We start from the raw sequence: 18,776 nt of genomic DNA, 5'->3' as shown, positions 1-18,776 counted from the left end.
AGGGGAATGCTCAGCGAGAGCTAGGCGTTCTCATGCACATATCAGGCAGTAAAGAAGGCAAACTGCATGTTGGCCTTTATAGTGAGAGGTTTTCAGTACAAGTACATGATGCCTTGCTGCAATTATAGAGGTGAGGCCACACCTGGAATGTTGTGTGCAGTTTTTAGTCTCCTTATCTGAGGAAGGATGTTCTTGTTACCAAGGGAATACAGCAGAAATTTACCAAATTGATTCCTGGGTTGGGAGGACAAGCATATGAGGAGAGATTGATTTGGTTAGGAGTGCACTCAATGGAGTTTAGAAGAATAAAGATGATCTAATACAAACCTATAAAATTCTCAGGACTACACAGGTTGATACAGGAAGGATGTTCCTGCTGGTGTGGGAAATCCAGAACTAGGGATTGTAGCTTAAGTGTAAGAGGGAGTAAACATGAGAGGAGAAATTTCTTTACCCAGATAGCTGCGAGGCTGTGGAATTTACTGCCACAGAAATTGGTTGAGGCCAACACGTTGTATCTTCAAGAAGGGCAACGGGATCAAGCGATATAGGTGAAGGATGGAGTGGGGTGATTATAGAGTGGCAGAGCAGACTCGAGGAGTCGAATGGCGTACTCCTGGTTCTGTCATCTATGATTCATGTTAACCAATGATCAGTCTGTATTTTTCAGAAGATTTTAATACTTGACTGTTTTAAAATGATATTTAGTGGGTTCCTCCCAAATTCCTTTTTATATTTCTTTATCAAATCAAACTGTCCAGAAACACTGCTGGAGCTGGTGGGATTTGAACATAGGCCTCTCTGATAACAAAATGGGGACACTACTGATGTGGTACAAGGACCCTAATTTTTGGATTTGGATATTTTCTGACACAACATGTTCAAAGATGTTAATACGCACCACTGGAGCAGATGGCAATTGAACCCTGGGCCTCTGAAGCTGAGATAGGGACACTACAACTCCCCCACAAGAACCCCCTCTTTGTTTTTTTTCTTTATCTTTCCAGAAGGTTTCTTGCATACAATTGAACATTTTCTTTATCCCCATTACTATCAAATCACCAGTGATACTGTTTTGGGCTTAATGACTTCCTTGGACTGAAAAGCACCTGCATCTCAATGAATGAATAATCATCCTAGATTGAGGGTGTATTTGCGCCACCAAGGGAGGTAACTAATCTCTTCTTGGCACCTTCATACTGCAAAGTAATCAAGATTGAGAGTTTAACATGCAGGAATGAACTTTTGGCACTTTTTGCTTTTTACACCTTTTTTCTTTCTCAGTGTGCAAACATTGGGCCAGCAGATTACAATTACGATGAGACTATCAGTACTTTACGCTATGCAAACAGAGCAAAGAATATCAAAAATAAAGCCAGAATTAATGAAGATCCCAAAGATGCATTGTTGCGCCAATTCCAGAAGGAAATTGAGGATCTTAGAAATAAGCTAAAAGAAGGTATGTACAAGTGAAGTAGAAGAACATTGACGCATTGATGAAATAAAAACCATATCTGAATTAAAATATTTAAATATTCGCAGGTGAAGAAATCTCTGGTTCAGAAATGAGTGGCTCTGAAGACGATGATGAAGAAGGTGAAAATGGAGAAGGAGGAGAGAAGAAAAAGAAGCGAAAAGGTAGATGTTTGAAATCAACTTGAATTATGTCTTTATCTGATATATAATGAGTGCGGGGATGGGAGTGTTTAGATTTAATGTGATAGTAAGCTATATTTTACAATGCATTTGAATGGGTCAGGATTAATACATTTTAAAATTTTATTTTATTTCTCCCTTCCCTATTTAATTAACTTGGGCTGATAACGTTAAAACCTCAATTTTGTTAAGCTAGAGTAATGATGCTCCATTTATTTTTCAAAAACAATTTCGATGAATATAAGACAAGCGTCAACCTTGTGTATACTGTCCCTCTCTAGTAATATGGTGTTTTGAATTGTATATTGGTTGTATATTCATGTCTGGAATTTGTTTTTAATTCTTTCTCTGGTTATCAGGGCTACTGGCAAAACAGACATTTGTTTCCTGCGTAGTTACAGTCTAAAGGAAATTAATGAACTGCTTGGAGTTTGTGACAAGACATTTTTACTTGCAGCATGTTTAAAAACTGATTTCAAACTTTCAAGCTGACATAGTGGGATTTGGGTTTATGTTCAACTAATCCACCTGCCTTGTTCACTTTTCTAATAGCATGACCATTATGCAGTCATATCTTTTTGTGTTTGCATGTTTCAATTTAACTGTAATACCTTATTCCTAACTGTATAGCAGAAATCATAGTATATTCTGAAGAATGGGGATAAGTTGAATGGTGGAATTTAAATGATGCAAACATGTTAAAATAATTTTGGAACAATAGGTGAGTTTCTAAAACCTGCCTAATACCTGCTGTTCACCTGCCAAAACTAGGCCAGAGGTAAAATTTGGACGAGTGATTTGCATTTCAGTCTTCAGTTTTATAAGGGATGTCATGGGCTGTTTCGGCATGCTGTTTGTAAGGACTACAGTTATAATAAATTTTATTTCATTCTATCATCTTGACAGTGCCGCTAACTTTTTTTTGTGATTTGCTTCGTTCCTGGGCAAGAGCAGCTGTACACAATATTTGTATTAACTATTAGTTTTTCTTTTTCTTTCAGTGACAGTCTCATCATCAATCTTCATTGCTTTGGCCTTCTGATTTGCAGAAAATAATGATTAATTTGTCTTATTTCCCTTCCTTCTGTATTCACACGCTGCCTACCTGTGGCTTGCTAATTTCTTCTTAATTCAAGATCAAACAGGTTTGTGGACTCTCTTTTTTCATGAGTTTGAGTGGGTTATTTTCCTTTCTGTATATATTTCTGTAATGTTAATAGCTTATGCAAGATCTAAACCTGATCCCAATAAAAAGTCTATTAGTGCATGCTTGTATACAGCATTGTACCTTTTAATATTTATAGGCAGGTTAACTGAAATGAACTGAGGTAGAAACTGAACTAAAAGTGATATCAAAAGAGATTGTAATTGGGAAGTGTGGAGACAGAATGTGTTGGGTACTCAAAATAAATATTGTGGAGAAGTAGGATTATGTGCACATTGTGGTCCCTGATGGATTTCTTCCCTCAATCATAACGATGGGGACTAGACTCAATCAAGAAATAGATCAGTGGTTATATAAATTTAAGTACAATATGGAAAAGCAAATTCAGTTTTAATGAATAATGTACTTTGATACAGTTTATAATAGGAAATTCCAAGCAGTCCAAAACTTTTATAAGAGTAGCAATCTAAGATGCTGTGGTATTATGAACAAATTGATGACTAAAAGGACTGGAAAATAGATATATTCCAGTCAGTTCTCTGGAATTGTCAGTGTATGATTTGTTCTAATTTTGGCAATAACAACTTAGCTCAAAATTCTGTGTAAGTCACCCTATGGGAATCTAATTTGTAGTTTATTGAAAGATCAAATTTATCAAAACATTGAAATAGCATGATATCAATTATTGAATGTAGTATGCGACTACAAATGTATGCTACATGATCTAATTGAATGATGCAACAGTTTCAAGGGAACGTCTACCCCTATTGGTTAGTTTATAATACAAAGCCACTTGTCGCAATGTTTGAAAAAGTTGGATTTAGAACATCCATAATGCATTGAGAGATTATTGACTAATTTCAAAATCTTCCACTTCCAAAGTGCGTGTCAATTTGTTTATATTTGATTAGCTCAAATAACCATTGACTATTAATAATGCTTGTTCATTCCTTTACAATCTGATGTAAAAACCTAATAGTGGGCAACTCTAAACTGTCTGAAAAAAGCTAATGAAATTCACAATAATACCAGAAAGTACTAGTGAAAGTCAGCAGCTTGGCCGCATCTATGGAGAGAGAAACAAATGTTTGAGTCCAATCTGATACGTCAGATTTGAAATATTTGATTTTCTCTCTCAATAGATACTGCCAGACCTGCTAAGTTTCTCCAGGACTTTGTTTTTGTTTCCAGCATCTGCAGTATTTTGCTTTGAATTAAAATCTGAATGTTTTTTGGGTAACACAAAATAACTTAAAATATACACTGAAATAATGCCAGAAAAGTCACCAGACCCTCTTACCTGCACAGGGCCGTTCCTACACCAAACTTCATTCCCGGAAATAAACTTTCTGTCTCACTAGCAGAGTCTTTTGTCTGGCATTGGCGTTCCTGATACCGTTTCACCCTCTTCTGCTTCCCCACCCCCCACTTTTAATCTTGTGAGGAGTCTTCCCATTAGTAACTCTGCTGGAGCTATTCCTGTAGTTGCATGAGGAATGGTCTTATGTTCAAGTAGGAACTGGGACAGTTTGGTATCTAATGAAGGTGTAGGCTGTTTCTTTAAAACTGCTTTCAAAGTTTAGACTGCTATTTCTGCCACACCAATGGATGATGGACAGTATGGAACGGTCTTTGTATGTTGAATACCATTTGAAATGCTGAAGTTCTCTGTTGTTAAATAATGACTCATTATCTGTGACCAACCTGTCTGGAAGTTTGTGTACTGCAAAAACTGTGCGCTGTTTTTCTATCGTTGTCTCCATGTTTGACTAATGAACTCTGTGCACATGTCTAGCCATTTTGAGTGGGCATCCACAATGACTAAGAACATTGAGCCTATGAAACACTTGCATAGTTGATGTAATCGAGTTCATCTTTTTATCCAGCCATTCCCACAAATGTGAGGAGTTGCTCGTAATAATGTTTATCCTTGTTGGCAGTCTAGGCACTGCCCCACCAATGCAGCTATGTCTGAATCCAGTCCTGGACACCAGATGTAACATCTTGCTGACAGCTTCACTTTGGAAACTCCAGGATGACCCTGTTAGAGTTCATCCAGTATTTGCTGGCAATCTTTGCTCGGGACAGTCACTCTTGCTCCCCACAATAATATGTCCTCTGTTGTAATTTGTCTCTACGGGTTCAAAAAGGTTTCATTCCTGGTTGTGACGGCACTTTGATTTCCATGCTCATCATCAGCTCTGAATGGAAGTGTGTGCAGAAAATTTAAAACTATTAAGAGTCTTCCAGGGGTGGTACCACTGGCATGTATCTGCTAACGGGAGGCAGCTCAATACATCAGCTTTCTGAATTTGGACTCCCGGAGGGTGTTTCTATTTGAAGTTATATGCACGTAGAAATAGAGCCCGCAGCTGAATTTGGCTTGAAGCTATGAGCGGTACTATCTTGACCTTTTTAAGTAGTCCGAGCAGAGATTTGTGGTCTGTTATTATTGTAAGCTTACATTTCTAAAGATATTGGTGGAACTTCCTGACTATAAATACGACTGCCAAACCTTCCTTCGCTATCTGGGTATGTTCACTCTCTCCATTAGCCAAGGTCCTGGATGCGTACACTGTTGGGCGCTTTTCTCTGTCGGGCCTTCTATGAGCAAATACTACCCTGATGCCATACAAGAAGGCATCGCATGTTAATAACAGATCTCGCTTGGAATCATAGTGTGCCAGCTCCTTAGAGAATGATGGCTGTTTCTTCACTTTCCTGAAAGCTATGGCTTAGCTACATGACCATTTCCAAGGCTGACTTTTTTAAGAGTTGATGCCAGGATGGAGGCCAGGTTATGTATGAACTGTTGTGGTTCTGTTCGCCGAGCTGGAAGTTTTTGTTGCAAACGTTTCGTCCCCTGGCTAGGCGACATCATCCGTGCTTGGGAGCCTCCTGCGAAGCACTTCTTTGATGTTTCCTCCGGTGTTTATAGTGGTCTGTCCCTGCCGCTTCCGGTTGTCAGTTTCAGCTGTCCGCTGTAGTGGTTGGTATATTGGGTCCAGGTCGATGTGTTTGTTGATGGAGTTTGTGGATGAATGCCATGCCTCTAGGAATTCCCTGGCTGTTCTCTGTCTGGCTTGAACAGACAGGACTTAGGTTCAGCGTCCTTTGACAAAAACAATCAACAAAGACGGCATACTTAAACTACTGGACTTGTGCCTCACAACACACTTCACATTCAACAACCAGATATACGAACAAATCAACGGAACACCCAAGGGATCACCAATCTCGGGACTCATAGCAGGGGCAGTTATGCAAAGGTTAGAACAAACAGTCCTACCACAAATTCAACCCAAACTCTGGGTCAGATATGTCGATGACATGTTTGTAATCATTAAAAACACGGAAATAGAAAAAACACACCGGATCATCAACGCCACACTCACAGGAATCCGATTCACGAGAGAAGAAGAAAAGGATAGCCAACTCCCATTCCGAGACGTGATGGTACAGAGAACACCAAACGGAGAATTCACTACAAGGGTATACAGGAAAGCCACACACACAGACCAAGTCCTAAACTATGAAAGTAACCACCCCAACACACACAAATGAAGCTGCATCAGGACACTATTCAAAAGGGCCACAACACACTGCAGTACACCAGGACTGCAAAAAGAAGAAGAGGAACACCTATACAAGGTATTCGCCAAAAACGGATACCCGCGCAACTTCATCAGCAGATGCCTAAGAGAAAGACCACGGAACGAGGACATACCACAACCAAAAGGACTAGCCACACTACCATACATCAGGAGCATCTCGGAACTGACTGCCAGACTACTGCGACCCCTAGGACTCATAACGGCACACAAACCAACAGCCACGCTCAGACAACAACTCACCAGAACGAAGGACCCGATACCCAACATGAGCAAGATGAATGTAGTGTACAAAATACCATGCAAGGACTGCACTAAACACTATATGTTTTTTTTTCTTTCTTTTTTCTTTTTTTTTTCTTTCTTTCTTCTTTCTTTTAGGAAGGTAGGAAAACACCCGGGTGGCCAGTGACAAACACTGCCCTTCACATCAAAGGGCAGTGCTGCACTAAACACTATATAGGACAAACAGGAAGACCGCTAACAATCCGCATACATGAACATCAACTAGCCACGAAACGACACGACCAGCTATCCTTAGTAGCCACACACGCAGACAACAAGCAACATGAATTCGACTGGGACAACACTACTATCATAGGGCAAGCCAGACAGAGAACAGCCAGGGAATTCCTAGAGGCATGGCATTCATCCACAAACTCCATCAACAAACACATCGACCTGGACCCAATATACCAACCACTACAGCGGACAGCTGAAACTGACAACCGGAAGCGGCAGGGACAGACCACTATAAACACCGGAGGAAACATCAAAGAAGCGCTTCGCAGGAGGCTCCCAAGCACTGATGATGTCGCCTAGCCAGGGGACGAAACGTTTGCAACAAAAACTTCCAGCTCGGCGAACAGAACCACAACAACGAGCACCCGAGCTACAAATCTTCGCACAAACTTTATGTATGAACTTTCTGTAATAATTCACCAGCTCAAGGAAAGACCTAAGCTCCACAACAGATGCGGGGGTTCATAGAGATGTACAGCACTGAAACAGACCCTTTGGTCCATCTTGTCTATGCCGACCAGATATATTCTAACCTAATCCAGTCCCATTTTCCAGCACTTGGCCAATCTGCCTCTAAACCTTTCCTAATCATTACCCATTTAGATGCCTTTTGAATTTGGAATTGTGCCACCCTCCACCACTTCCTCTGGCAACTCATTCCATACACGCACCACCATCTGCATGAAAATGTTTCCCTTTGGGTCTCTTTTAAACTTTTCCTCCCTCACCCTACACTTATGCCCTCTAGATCTGGACTCCACCACGCCAGAGAAAATACCTTGTCTATTTATCCTATCCGTGCCCCTCATGATTTTATAAACCTCTATGAGGTCACCCCTCAGCCTCCAATGCTCCAGGGAAAACAGCCCCAGCGTCTTCCTGTGGTTCAAATCCTCCAACCCTGGCAACATCCTTGTAAGTCTTTTCTGAACCCTCTCAAGTTTCACAATATCCTTCCGATATTGGGTGGCACAGTGGTTAGCATTGGGACCAGGGTTCAATTCCCGCCTCGGGCAACTGTCTGTGTGTAGTTTGCACATTTTCCCCATGTCTGCATGGGTTTCCTCCGGGTGCTCCGGTTTCCTCCCACAGTCCAAAAATGTGCAGGTTAGGTGAATTGGCCATGTTAAATTGCCCGTAGTGTTCGGTGAAGGGGTAAATGTAGGGGAATGGGTCTGGGTGGGTTGCTCTTCGGAGGGTCGGTGTGGACTTGTTGGGCCGAAGGACCTGTTTTCACACTGTAAGTAATCTAATCTAATCTAATCTAAAAGGGAGACCCAGAATTGCAACATCCCAAAAGTGGCCTAACCAATGGTCCTTTACAGGTGCAACATGAACTCCCAATGCCGAAATTCAATGCTCTGTCCAATAAAGAAAAGCATACCAAGTACCTCCTTCAGTATCCTATCTACCTGCGACTCCACTTTCAAGGAACTATGAACCTGCACTCCAAGATCTTACCATTAAGTGTACAAGTCCTGCTCTGATTTGCCCTTCCAAAATGCAACACCTCTCATTTATCTAAATTAAACTCCATCTGCCACTCCATGGTCCTTTGGCCTATCTGATCAAGATTCCTTTGAACTCTGAGCTAACCTTCCTCCTCTGTAATATGAACATTTCTCAAAATGTCACCATCTACTTCCCCACATTCCATATCTTCCATGTCCTTCTCCACAGTAAACACTGAAGATACTTGTTTAGTATCTTCCCTCATTTTGTGTGGTTCCACACATAGGCTGCCTTGCTGATCTTTGAGAGGTACTGTTCTCTCCCTAGTTACCCTCTTGTCCTTAATCTATTTGTAAAATCCCTTCGGGTTCTCTTTAACTATTTGCCAAACCTATTTCATGTCCTCTTTTTGCCCTCCTGATTTTCCTCTTAAGTATACTCCTACTGCCTTTATATTCTTCTAAGGATTCACTCGATCTCTGCTGTCTATGCCTGACATATGCTTCCTTTTGCTTAACTAAAACCTCAATTTCTTTAGTAAGCAGCATTCAATACATCTACCAGCCTTTCCTTTCATCCTAACAGGAATATCCAATCTCTGGACTCTCATTATCTCATTTTTTGGAGGCTTCCCATTTTCCAGCTGTCCCTTTACCTGTGAACATCTGCCCCCCACCCTCAATCAACTTTTGAAAATTCTTGCCTAATACTGTCAATATTGGCCTTTCTCCAGTTCAGAAATTCAACTTGTAGATCCAATCTATCCTTTTCCATCACTATTGTAAAACTAATTGAATTATTGTTGCTGGCCCCAAAGTGCTCCCCCACTGACACTCCAGTCACCTGCCCTGCCTTATTTCCCAGAAAATTTTCTTGTACACACTTAACAAATTCCTCTCTATATCTAAACCTAAACACTATGGCAGTCCCAGTCTATTTTTGGAAAGTTTAAATCCCCTACCATAATGACCCTATTAATCTTGCAGATACCTGAGGTCTCCTTACATATTTGTTTTTCAATTTCCCGCTGACTACTGGGGTGGTCTATAATACAATCCCAATAAGTTGATCATCCCTTTCCTATTTCTCAGTTCCACCCAAATAACTTCCCTGGATATATTCCAAGGAATATCCTCCCTAAGTTTAGCCACAATGCGATACCTTATCAAAAACGTTACTCCCCCTCCTGTCTTACGACTGTTTCAATCCTTCCTATAGCATTTGTATCCTGGAACATTAAACTGCCAGTCCTATCCATCCCTGAGCCATGTCTCTAATTGCTATGATATCCCACTCCCATGTTCCTCACCATGCTCTGGTGAGTTCGTTTGCCTTGTCTGTTAGGCCTCTTGCATTGAAATAAATGCAGTTTAATTTATCAGTCTTACCTTGTTCTCTGCTTTGTTTCTGCTTGCCCTGCTTTTTTGACTCTCTCCTTTTCTAACTGTACCCATCTCAGATTGATCTCTTTCCTCACTATTTCCTTGGGGTGTTCTCGCTCTTCCCACCCCCCCACCTTACTAGTTTAAATCCTCCTGAGCAGCTCTAGTAAATCTCCCTGCTAATACACAATTTGCCTTGCAATCTGTCCTCCTTGTACAGATTACCTCTACCTCAGAACATTTTCCAGTGTCCCAAAAATCTGAACCCTTTTCTGTTGCACCAGCTCCTCTGCCACACATTCGTCTGCTCTCTCCTCCTTTTCCTCCCCTCACTAGCTCGTAGCACCGGGAGTAATCTAGATATTACTACTCTCAAGGATGTCCTTTTTAAATTCCTGCCCAACTTTCTATATTCTCCCTTCAGAATCTCATCCTTTTCCCTTCCTACATCATTAATTCCAATGTGTACGATGATCTCCTGCTGGTCTCTCTCCCCTTTGAGAACATCTTGCACCCTCTCAGAGATCTCCTTTATCCTGGCACCAGGGAGGCAAAACACCATTTTGATTTCTTGCTGCTGGCTGTAGAAACATCTGTGCCTCTGCCTAGAGAGTCTCCTGCCACAATCGATCGCTTGGAACCCATGCACCTCCATTCCGTTAGAGCCATTCTCGGTAACAGAAACTTGGCTGTTCTTGTGACATTCCTCTGAGAGTCCATCACCCCCTACATTTTCCAAAACAGCATACTTGTTTGGGATGTGGATAGCCACAGGAGATTCCTACACTACAAGCCTACCCCTCCTACCTTCCCCTGAGTTAACCCATCTACCTGACTGTCTTTGCAGCTTTTCTCCCTTCCTATAACTGCCATCCACCACCCGCCCCCATCTCCTGTAGATTCCTTATTGCCTCCAACTGCTGCTCCAACCGATCCATGCAACAAAATAGGATTTGCAACCAATGACACTTCTTGCAGACATTATCATCAGTCACATCAAAACTCTCACTAAACCCTCACATCTGACAGGACGAGCACATCACTCTACTAAAGGCCATCTTTGCTCCTTCGCAATCTACAGACCCAGAAAGTAGCACCGTCTTATTGCTTTCAAAAAGCCTTGCTCCAGGCTGACGTAACACTTACGGCTTATATTTTTAAACTTTAATCAAGAGATCGATCTCAATAAAACATATAATCAAGAAAGAACTCACTTTACTCACTACTGTAAATTTACAGCAGGGCTACACTTAAATACTATGCACTTATCTGTTCCTGTCCCACACAGGTTCCTCCAGGTTAGCTGTGAATTTTGTTGTTTGTTACTTTTTTCGTAGACATACTCCAGTGTCCAGAGTTACTTGAACTCAAGCAGCAAAGGCAGTAATTGTGCAGATTCACTGCTGTGTCAGGCAGCACTATAGGTTTCTTTTCTGACCATGTGGTCACTGCCTTTGTCTGACTTCCTCCTTTTTAAAGTGCCGTTGTTTTGATGCTTTGTTCCCCAAAGTTTCAAAACAATGCAACAGTATATAAAACAGTAATTGCTGCTCCTGGAATTCAAGGAAATCACCTCCAGCACTTAAAATACCTCAAAAAAGGAACAGCTCCTACAGCCACAATTTTTTCCTGTCCTCCAAGATTACCCAGAATCAGGCACCTTTGATTGCCCTCACTTTATCTTTTAGTGGATGCCACAATGGTCTTGTCAACTCTGTAGCCCAAGTAGGTGCCTGGAACACATTTTTTCCTTTTAAAGGGTAGCCCACCTGGGAGGAACATCTAAGGACTATGTCCAAGTTCTCAAAGTGCTCCTTATTTGTCTTCTCTGTTATTAGCAAGTCATCCAGATAAGTGGTGCCCTACATATGGTGACTTGGGGTGAACCTTGTAAAATACACTGTATCGGCTACTGGGAAACTGCATAGGCTGGTCTTACCTCAGATGGCAGTCTTGTATATTAGAACAAATACTAATGGGTTTTAATTGTAACATACTTCTGAGAATCCTCATCTAACTGCATTTACAAGTATACGTGCTGTGATTGAAAGTGTGTCCAGAAAATTTAAAATCACCTGCTTTTCATAAGAGACCGAAACCAAACTTGTACACTTAATCTGTAAAGTTCCCCTCTTATAGGATCTCATTCCAGCCGAGGTCTTGCACAAACTTTAGGGTTGGAGTCTGGAACTAATCACCGAAACAATCGCGTCATTATCAACCTCTATTAGAACTGTGTGACCATTTAACTAGATGTTTATTTTGATTGGTTTTGATTTGGATGTTGCTAAGCAATTTCGCTGTTCCAACCAGATGTAGGTGGACTTTCCAGAGTGTGTACTCTCCTGGATGTTGGCCTTATGTATTCTGTTAGTCAATTTAGGTCCAGTAGGACCCTTTGCTGTCTTGAGTCTGCGTACCGGTAGCAACTACAATGACTTGCTGGCCCAGATCCTGAAGGAAATTTTAACTGTTTGAGGTTTTGAGGTTTGTTTTGAGGTTTTGCTGTGGGTTGACCTAGAGTCCCTCTGTACAGGATATATCTTGAGTGAGGTTTTGCAATTGCTTTCATTCTAGTGGTGTTCCCTGAGCTCAGATGGACTGATGCGGATGTCCACTTCCATCAGAATACCTTGCAGCTCGTATGCACCACTTGCTGCATTTTTCAATGATAAAGTCAGTTGTAGTGCCTGTTTGAAGTCCAGTCGGGCTTCAGCCAGTACTCATTTTTGCCTGGTTACATCATTAATGCCACTCGCGTCATCGCTGAAATAACTCCACAGAGCCTGGTATCCTGTCACCAGGTCATCCTTTATTTACATGAGGAGAGTCCTTGACCCTGAACCAACTCCCTCAGAGCCAGCTCTCAGAGTGAATAGGATGTCTGACACTCCTGTTCTTTGTTTTCGTGAACAGAACCTCTGACATTCCTGTTTGTTTGTTTTTTTTCCTTTTTTCTTTTTTTTGAGCAGGATGTCTGACACTCCTGTTATAGAGTCATATAGATGTACAGCATGGAAACAGACCCTTCAGTCCAACCTGTCCATGCCGACCAAATATCCCAACTCAATCTAGCCCCACCTGCCAGCCAATGCTCCCTGATTGGGGCTGTTAATTTGGTCCATTCAGGGAACCCATATTCTGAGAGGTCCACCTGGCTGACCTTATTACAATCACGACATATTTCAAATAATTGTTAAACATGTCTAGAAAATTGTCCTTACTCAGGTTCCATCAATGTATTTTTTTGTCAGGTAGTCAGCCCACTTTGGGAGTTGCTGCTTTGTGATGCTTGTGCTCTTTCACTGGCCTGTTCTTAGTGTTGTTTTGTCTCTACATTTTTGTATTATCACCCTGCAGTGAGCGATTTCAGCTCCTTCACATTAAATGCCTTACTTTAATCAAGACTGCTTCTTGCAGGTACCTGATGATGTGTACTGTTCTGGTAGCTGAGCGTTTCTCTCTTGCCATGATAAAGCATTCCCTTGAATGTTCCTACAAGCTTTTTGCCCAGCTGCTCCATACTTACCTTGACACAAACATTCATGTACCAAAATAATCAGCAGACAGCCTTTTCGAACCATGCAATGTGCATGACTGAAAATTGGTATGCATTTTGAAACAAAATAAAGTTATCAGCATTGCTTTACAGTATTCTTAATGACATTGTCATCATGCTAATCCAGGTCACTCAGCTGAAAATGTAAAAATGTGATCTGCTGAATAAGATTGAACTTTTTTGCTTTAAAGGAAGAAAGAAGGTATCTCCGGAAAAGATGGCAGAAATGCAAGCAAAGATTGATGAAGAGAGAAAAGTTCTTGAAGCTAAGCTTGACATAGAGGAGGAAGAAAGGAATAAAGCCAGAGCAGAACTAGAGAAAAGAGAGAAAGATCTGCTGAAAGCACAGTAAGATTTTTAAAATTCATACATGGGATGTGGATGTCACTGGCTAGGCCATCATTTATGGCCCATGCCTAATTGGCCAGAGGGCATTTAAGAGTCAACATTCTTGTGGGTCCAGAGTCGCATGTAGGCCAGACCAATTTAAGAATGGCAGTTTCCCTCCTAAAAGGAAATTAGTGAACCAGATGGTGTTTTTTTTCTGACAATTGACTATGCATTTATGGTTGTCATTAGACTCTTAATTCCAGATTTTTATTGAATTCAAATTCCACTATCTGCTGAGGCAGGACTCAAACCTGATTTCCCAGAACATTACCTCGGTCTCTGAATTAAAAATCCAGCAATACTACTACCACAAAGCTACCTTCTCTTCTCCCCATGGAGAGTATAGAAGTTTAATAAACTAAGACATTGACATTAAATTTGAAAAAGTTAGTAACATATATTAATGCAACCCTGTGCTCCTCAAAATAATAAAGAAGAGATTTGGGATATTTTCATTGGAAAGAAAGAATCAAAAGTAGATGTGGTCCATGCCATAGATATTTGAATACTGTGCTGGTCAGTTCAAAATGTTTTACATACTCACTTTAATGAGCAGAAATTCATGGACTGACGAGCAATGATGATGGTGAAAAGCATCAACGTATAGAAGTTTCAAACTTAAGATGCAAGAGCATAAGTGATCATGTGATCAAATTGGCTGGTTTTATGATCACAAAGAATGTTTTGTAGATGGGCTCCTGTCGGATTTTTAAAAGATGCAGAATGTATACCTTGTATTTAAGAGAGGGTCATATAGTACTTCTGGATTGTGGTGATTCCTTCTGCCATAATGTTAAGGGTTTAGATGGAGAGGAATTTGTTAAGTGTGTACAAGAAAATCTTCTGATTCAGTATGTGAATGTACCTATTAGAGAAGGTGCAAACTTGACTTACTCTTGGGAAATAAGGCAGGGCAGGTGACTGAGGTGTCAGTGGGGGATCATTTTGGGTCCAGCTACCATAATTCTATTAGATTTAAAATAGTGCTGAAAAAAGATAGATCGGATCTAAAAGTTGAAGTTCTAAATTGGAGAAATGCCAATTTTGACAGTATTAGACAGGAACTTTCAAAAGTTAATTGTAGGCAGATGTTCACAGGTAAAGGGACGGCTGGAAAATGGGAAGCCTTCAGAAATGAGATAACGAGAATCCAGAGTAAGTATATTCCTGTTGGGGTGAAAGGAAAGGCTGGTAGGTATAGTGAATGCTGGATGACTAAAGAAATTGAGGGTTTAGTTAAGAAAAAGAAGGAAGCATATGTCAGGTATTGACAGCTTAGATCGAGTGAATCCTTAGCGTATAAAGACAGTAGGAGTATACTTAAAGAGGGAAATCAGGATGGCAAAAAGTGGACATGAGATAGTTTTGACAAATAGAATTAAGGAGAATCCAAAAGGTTTTTACAAATACAATAAGGACTAATGGGTAACAGGGAGAGACTAGGGCCCCTCAAAGATCAGCATGGCTGCCTTTGTGTGGAGCTGCAGAAAATTGGTGAGATTCGAAACGACTATTCTGCATCAGTATGTACAACATATAGAATGTAGGGAAATATATGGTGACATCTTGAAAAATGTCCATATTACAGAGGAGGAATGCTGGATGTCTTGAAATGCAGAAAGGTGGGTAAATTCCCATGACCTGATTAGGTGTACCCTAGAACTCTGTGGGAAGCCAGGGAAGTGATTGCTGGACCTCTTGCTGAGATATTTGTATCATCAATCATCACAGGTGAGGTGCTGGAAGACTGGAGGTTGGCTAACATGGAGCCACTGTTTAAGAAGGGTGGTAAGGACAAGCCAGGGAACTATAGACCAGTGAGCCTGATGTCGGTGGTGGGCAAGGTGCTGGAGGGAATCCTGAGGGACAGGATGTACATGTATTTGGAAAGGCACGGACTGATTATGGATAGTCAGCATGGCTTTGTGCGTGGGAAATCATGTTTCACAAACTTGATTGAGTTTTTTAAAGAAGTAACAAAGATGATTGATGAGGGCAGAGCGGTAGATGTGATCTATATTGACTTCAGTAAGGCATTCGATAAGGTTCCCCACTGGAGACTGATTAGCAAGGTTAGATCTCACGGAATACAGGGAGAACTAGCCATTTGGATTCAGAACTGGCTCAAAGGTAGAAGACAGAGGGTGGTGGTGGAGGGTTGTTTTTCAGACTGGAGACCTGTGACCAGTGGAGTGCCTCAAGGTTTGGTGCTGGGTCCTCTGCTTTTTGTCATTTAGATGAATGATTTGGATGCAAGCATAAGAGATATAGTTAGTAAGTTTGCAGATGACACCAAAATTGGAGGTGTAGTGGACAGCGAAGAGGGTACCTCAGATTACAACAGGATCTTGATCAGATTGGCCAATGGGCTGAGAAGTGGCAGATGGAGTTTAATTCAGATTAATGCAAGGTGCTGCATTTTGGGAAAGCAAATCTTAGCAGGACTTATACACTTAATGGTAAGGCCCGAGGGAGTGTTGTTGAACAAAGAGACCTTGGAGTGCAGGTTCATAGCTCCTTGAAAGTGGAGTCGCAGGTAGATAGGATAGTGAAGAAGGTGTTTGGTATGCTTTCCTTTATTGGTCAGAGTATTGAGTACAGGAGTTAGGAGGTCATTTTGTGGCTGTACAGGACATTGATTAGGCCACTATTGGAATACTGCATGCAATTCTGGTCTCCTTTCTATTAGAAAGATGTTGTGAAACTTGAAAGGGTTCAGAAAAGATTTATTAGGATGTTGGCAGCATTGGAGGATTTGAGCTATGGGAAGGGGCTGAACAGGCTGGGGCTCTTTTCCGTGGAGCATCGGAGGCTGAGGGGTGACCTTATAGAGGTTTACAGAATTTTGAGGGGCATGGGTAGAATAAATAGACAAGGTCTTTTCCCTGGGATGGGGGAGTCCAGAACTAGAGGGCATAGGTTTAAGCTGAGAGGAGGTAGATATAAAAGAGACCTAAGGGGCAACTTTTTCACGCAGAGGGTGGTATGTGTATGGGATGAACTGCGAGAGGAAATGGTGGATGTTGGTACAATTGCAGCATTTAAAGGGCATTTGGATGGGTATATGAATAGGAAGGGTTTGGAGGGATATGGGCCGGGTGCTGGCAGGTGGGACTAGATTGGGTTGGGATATCTGGTCGGCATGGGTTGGACTGAAGGGTCTGTTTCCATGCTGTACATCTCTATGACTCTTACGTCACCTTGTTACTTTTGAAATATAACAAGTTGGGATTGAATAATTTTTGCTTAGTATCTTTAGGAAGGAATAATTTCATCATCTGATAAACTTCCAGCTAACAAATCAATATTCATTTTGTGTAACTAATGTACTGACTACTAAAAAATAATAGCGATAAGAACAATGCTTATATTCAAGTTCTAGCAAACCCACTTCTAGACTTTAAAATCCTGAGTGGCTATCTGTGTTGCAATGCAGGTCGACGGGGTAGTGGAGAAGGTATTCGGTACACTAGCCTTTATTGGTCAATGCATTGAGTATAAGAGTTGGAATGTCATGTTGCTGCTATACTGTACAGGACATTGGTTAGGTCGCTTTTGGAATACATTGTTCAATTCTGGTCTCCCTGCTATAGGAAAGATGTTGTGAAATTTGAAATGGCTCAGAAAAGACTTAAGAGGATGTTCTCAGGGTTGGAGCTAAAGGGGGAGGCTGAATAGTCCGGGGCAATAGAACATATAGAACATAGAACAATACAGCACAGAACAGGCCCTTCGGCCCACGATGTTGTGCCGAACATTTGTCCTAGCTTAAGCACCTATCCATGTACCTATCCAATTGCCGCTTAAAGGTCACCAATGATGCTGACTCTGCCACTCCCACGGGCAGCGCATTCCATGCCCCCACCACTCTCTGGGTAAAGAACCTACCCCTGACATCACCCCTATACCTTCCACCCTTCACCTTAAATTTATGTCCCCTTGTAACACTCTGTTGTACCCGGGGAGAAAGTCTCTGACTGTCTACTCTATCTATTCCCCTGATCATCTTATAAACCTCTATCGAGTCACCCCTCATCCTTCGCCGTTCCAATGAGAAAAGGCCTAGCACTCTCAACCTATCCTCGTATGACCTATCCTCAATTCCAGGCAACATCCTGGTAAATCTCCTCTGCACCCTCTCCAAAGCTTCTACATCTTTCCTAAAGTGAGGCGACCAGAACTGCACACAGTACTCCAAATGTGGCCTTACCAAGGTCCTGTACAGCTGCAACATCACCTCACGACTCATGAATTCAATCCCTCTGCTATGAACGCTAATACACCATAGGCCTTCTTACAAACTCTATCCACCTGAGTGGCAACTTTCAAAGAGCTGTGAACATAGATCCCAAGATCCCTCTGCTCCTCCACCTTACTAAGAACCCTACCGTTAACCCTGTGTTCCGCATTCTTATTTGTCCTTCCAAAATGGACAACCTCACACTTGACAGGGTTGAACTCCATCTGCCACTCCTCAGCCCAGCTCTGCATCATATCCAATTCCCTTTGCAGCCGACAACAGCCCTCCTCATTATCCACAACTCCACCAATCTTCGTATCGTCTGCAAATTTACTGACCCACCCTTCAACTCACTCTTCCAAGTCATTAATAAAAATTACAAACAGCAGAGGACCCAGAACTGATCCCTGCGGAACTCCACTTGTAACTGGGCTCCAGGCTGAATATTTACCATCTACCACCACTCTCTGACTTCGACCGGTTAGCCAGTTCTCTATCCAACTGGCCAAATTTCCCACTATCCCATGCCTCCTGACTTTCCGCATAAGCCTACCATGGGGAACCTTATCAAATGCCTTACTAAAATCCATGTACACTACATCCACTGCTCTACCCTCATCCACATGCTTGGTCACCTCTTCAAAGAATTCAATAAGACTTGTAAGGCAAGACCTACCCCTCTCAAATCCGTGCTGGCTGTCCCTAATCAAGCAGTGTCTTTCCAGATACTCATAAATCCTATCCCTCAGTACCCTTTCCATTACTTTGCACACCACCGAAGTAAGACTAACTGGCCTGT

At 41.7% G+C, this 18,776-nt stretch overlaps 1 protein-coding gene across 2 annotated transcripts in view; it reads left to right on the top strand.

Annotated features, from left to right (window-relative positions):
• Window positions 1–18,776, top strand: part of kif3a (kinesin family member 3A) — a 65,351-nt gene that overhangs the window by 28,032 nt on the left and 18,543 nt on the right. For both annotated transcript variants that reach the window (XM_087995188.1, XM_043703205.2), the window contains exons 8-10: window positions 1,285–1,459; window positions 1,543–1,638; window positions 13,539–13,695. In XM_087995188.1, coding sequence (XP_087851314.1) covers window positions 1,285–1,459; window positions 1,543–1,638; window positions 13,539–13,695 — 428 coding nt within the window. The remainder of the gene's footprint in view (window positions 1–1,284; window positions 1,460–1,542; window positions 1,639–13,538; window positions 13,696–18,776) is intronic.

This window comes from Chiloscyllium plagiosum, unplaced genomic scaffold (genome assembly GCF_037043375.1).
Source record: "Chiloscyllium plagiosum isolate Xiang-an unplaced genomic scaffold, Cpla_swu_hap1 HiC_scaffold_16, whole genome shotgun sequence".
Lineage (NCBI taxonomy): Eukaryota > Metazoa > Chordata > Chondrichthyes > Orectolobiformes > Hemiscylliidae > Chiloscyllium > Chiloscyllium plagiosum.
This window is presented reverse-complemented; position numbering and strand designations above follow the sequence as displayed.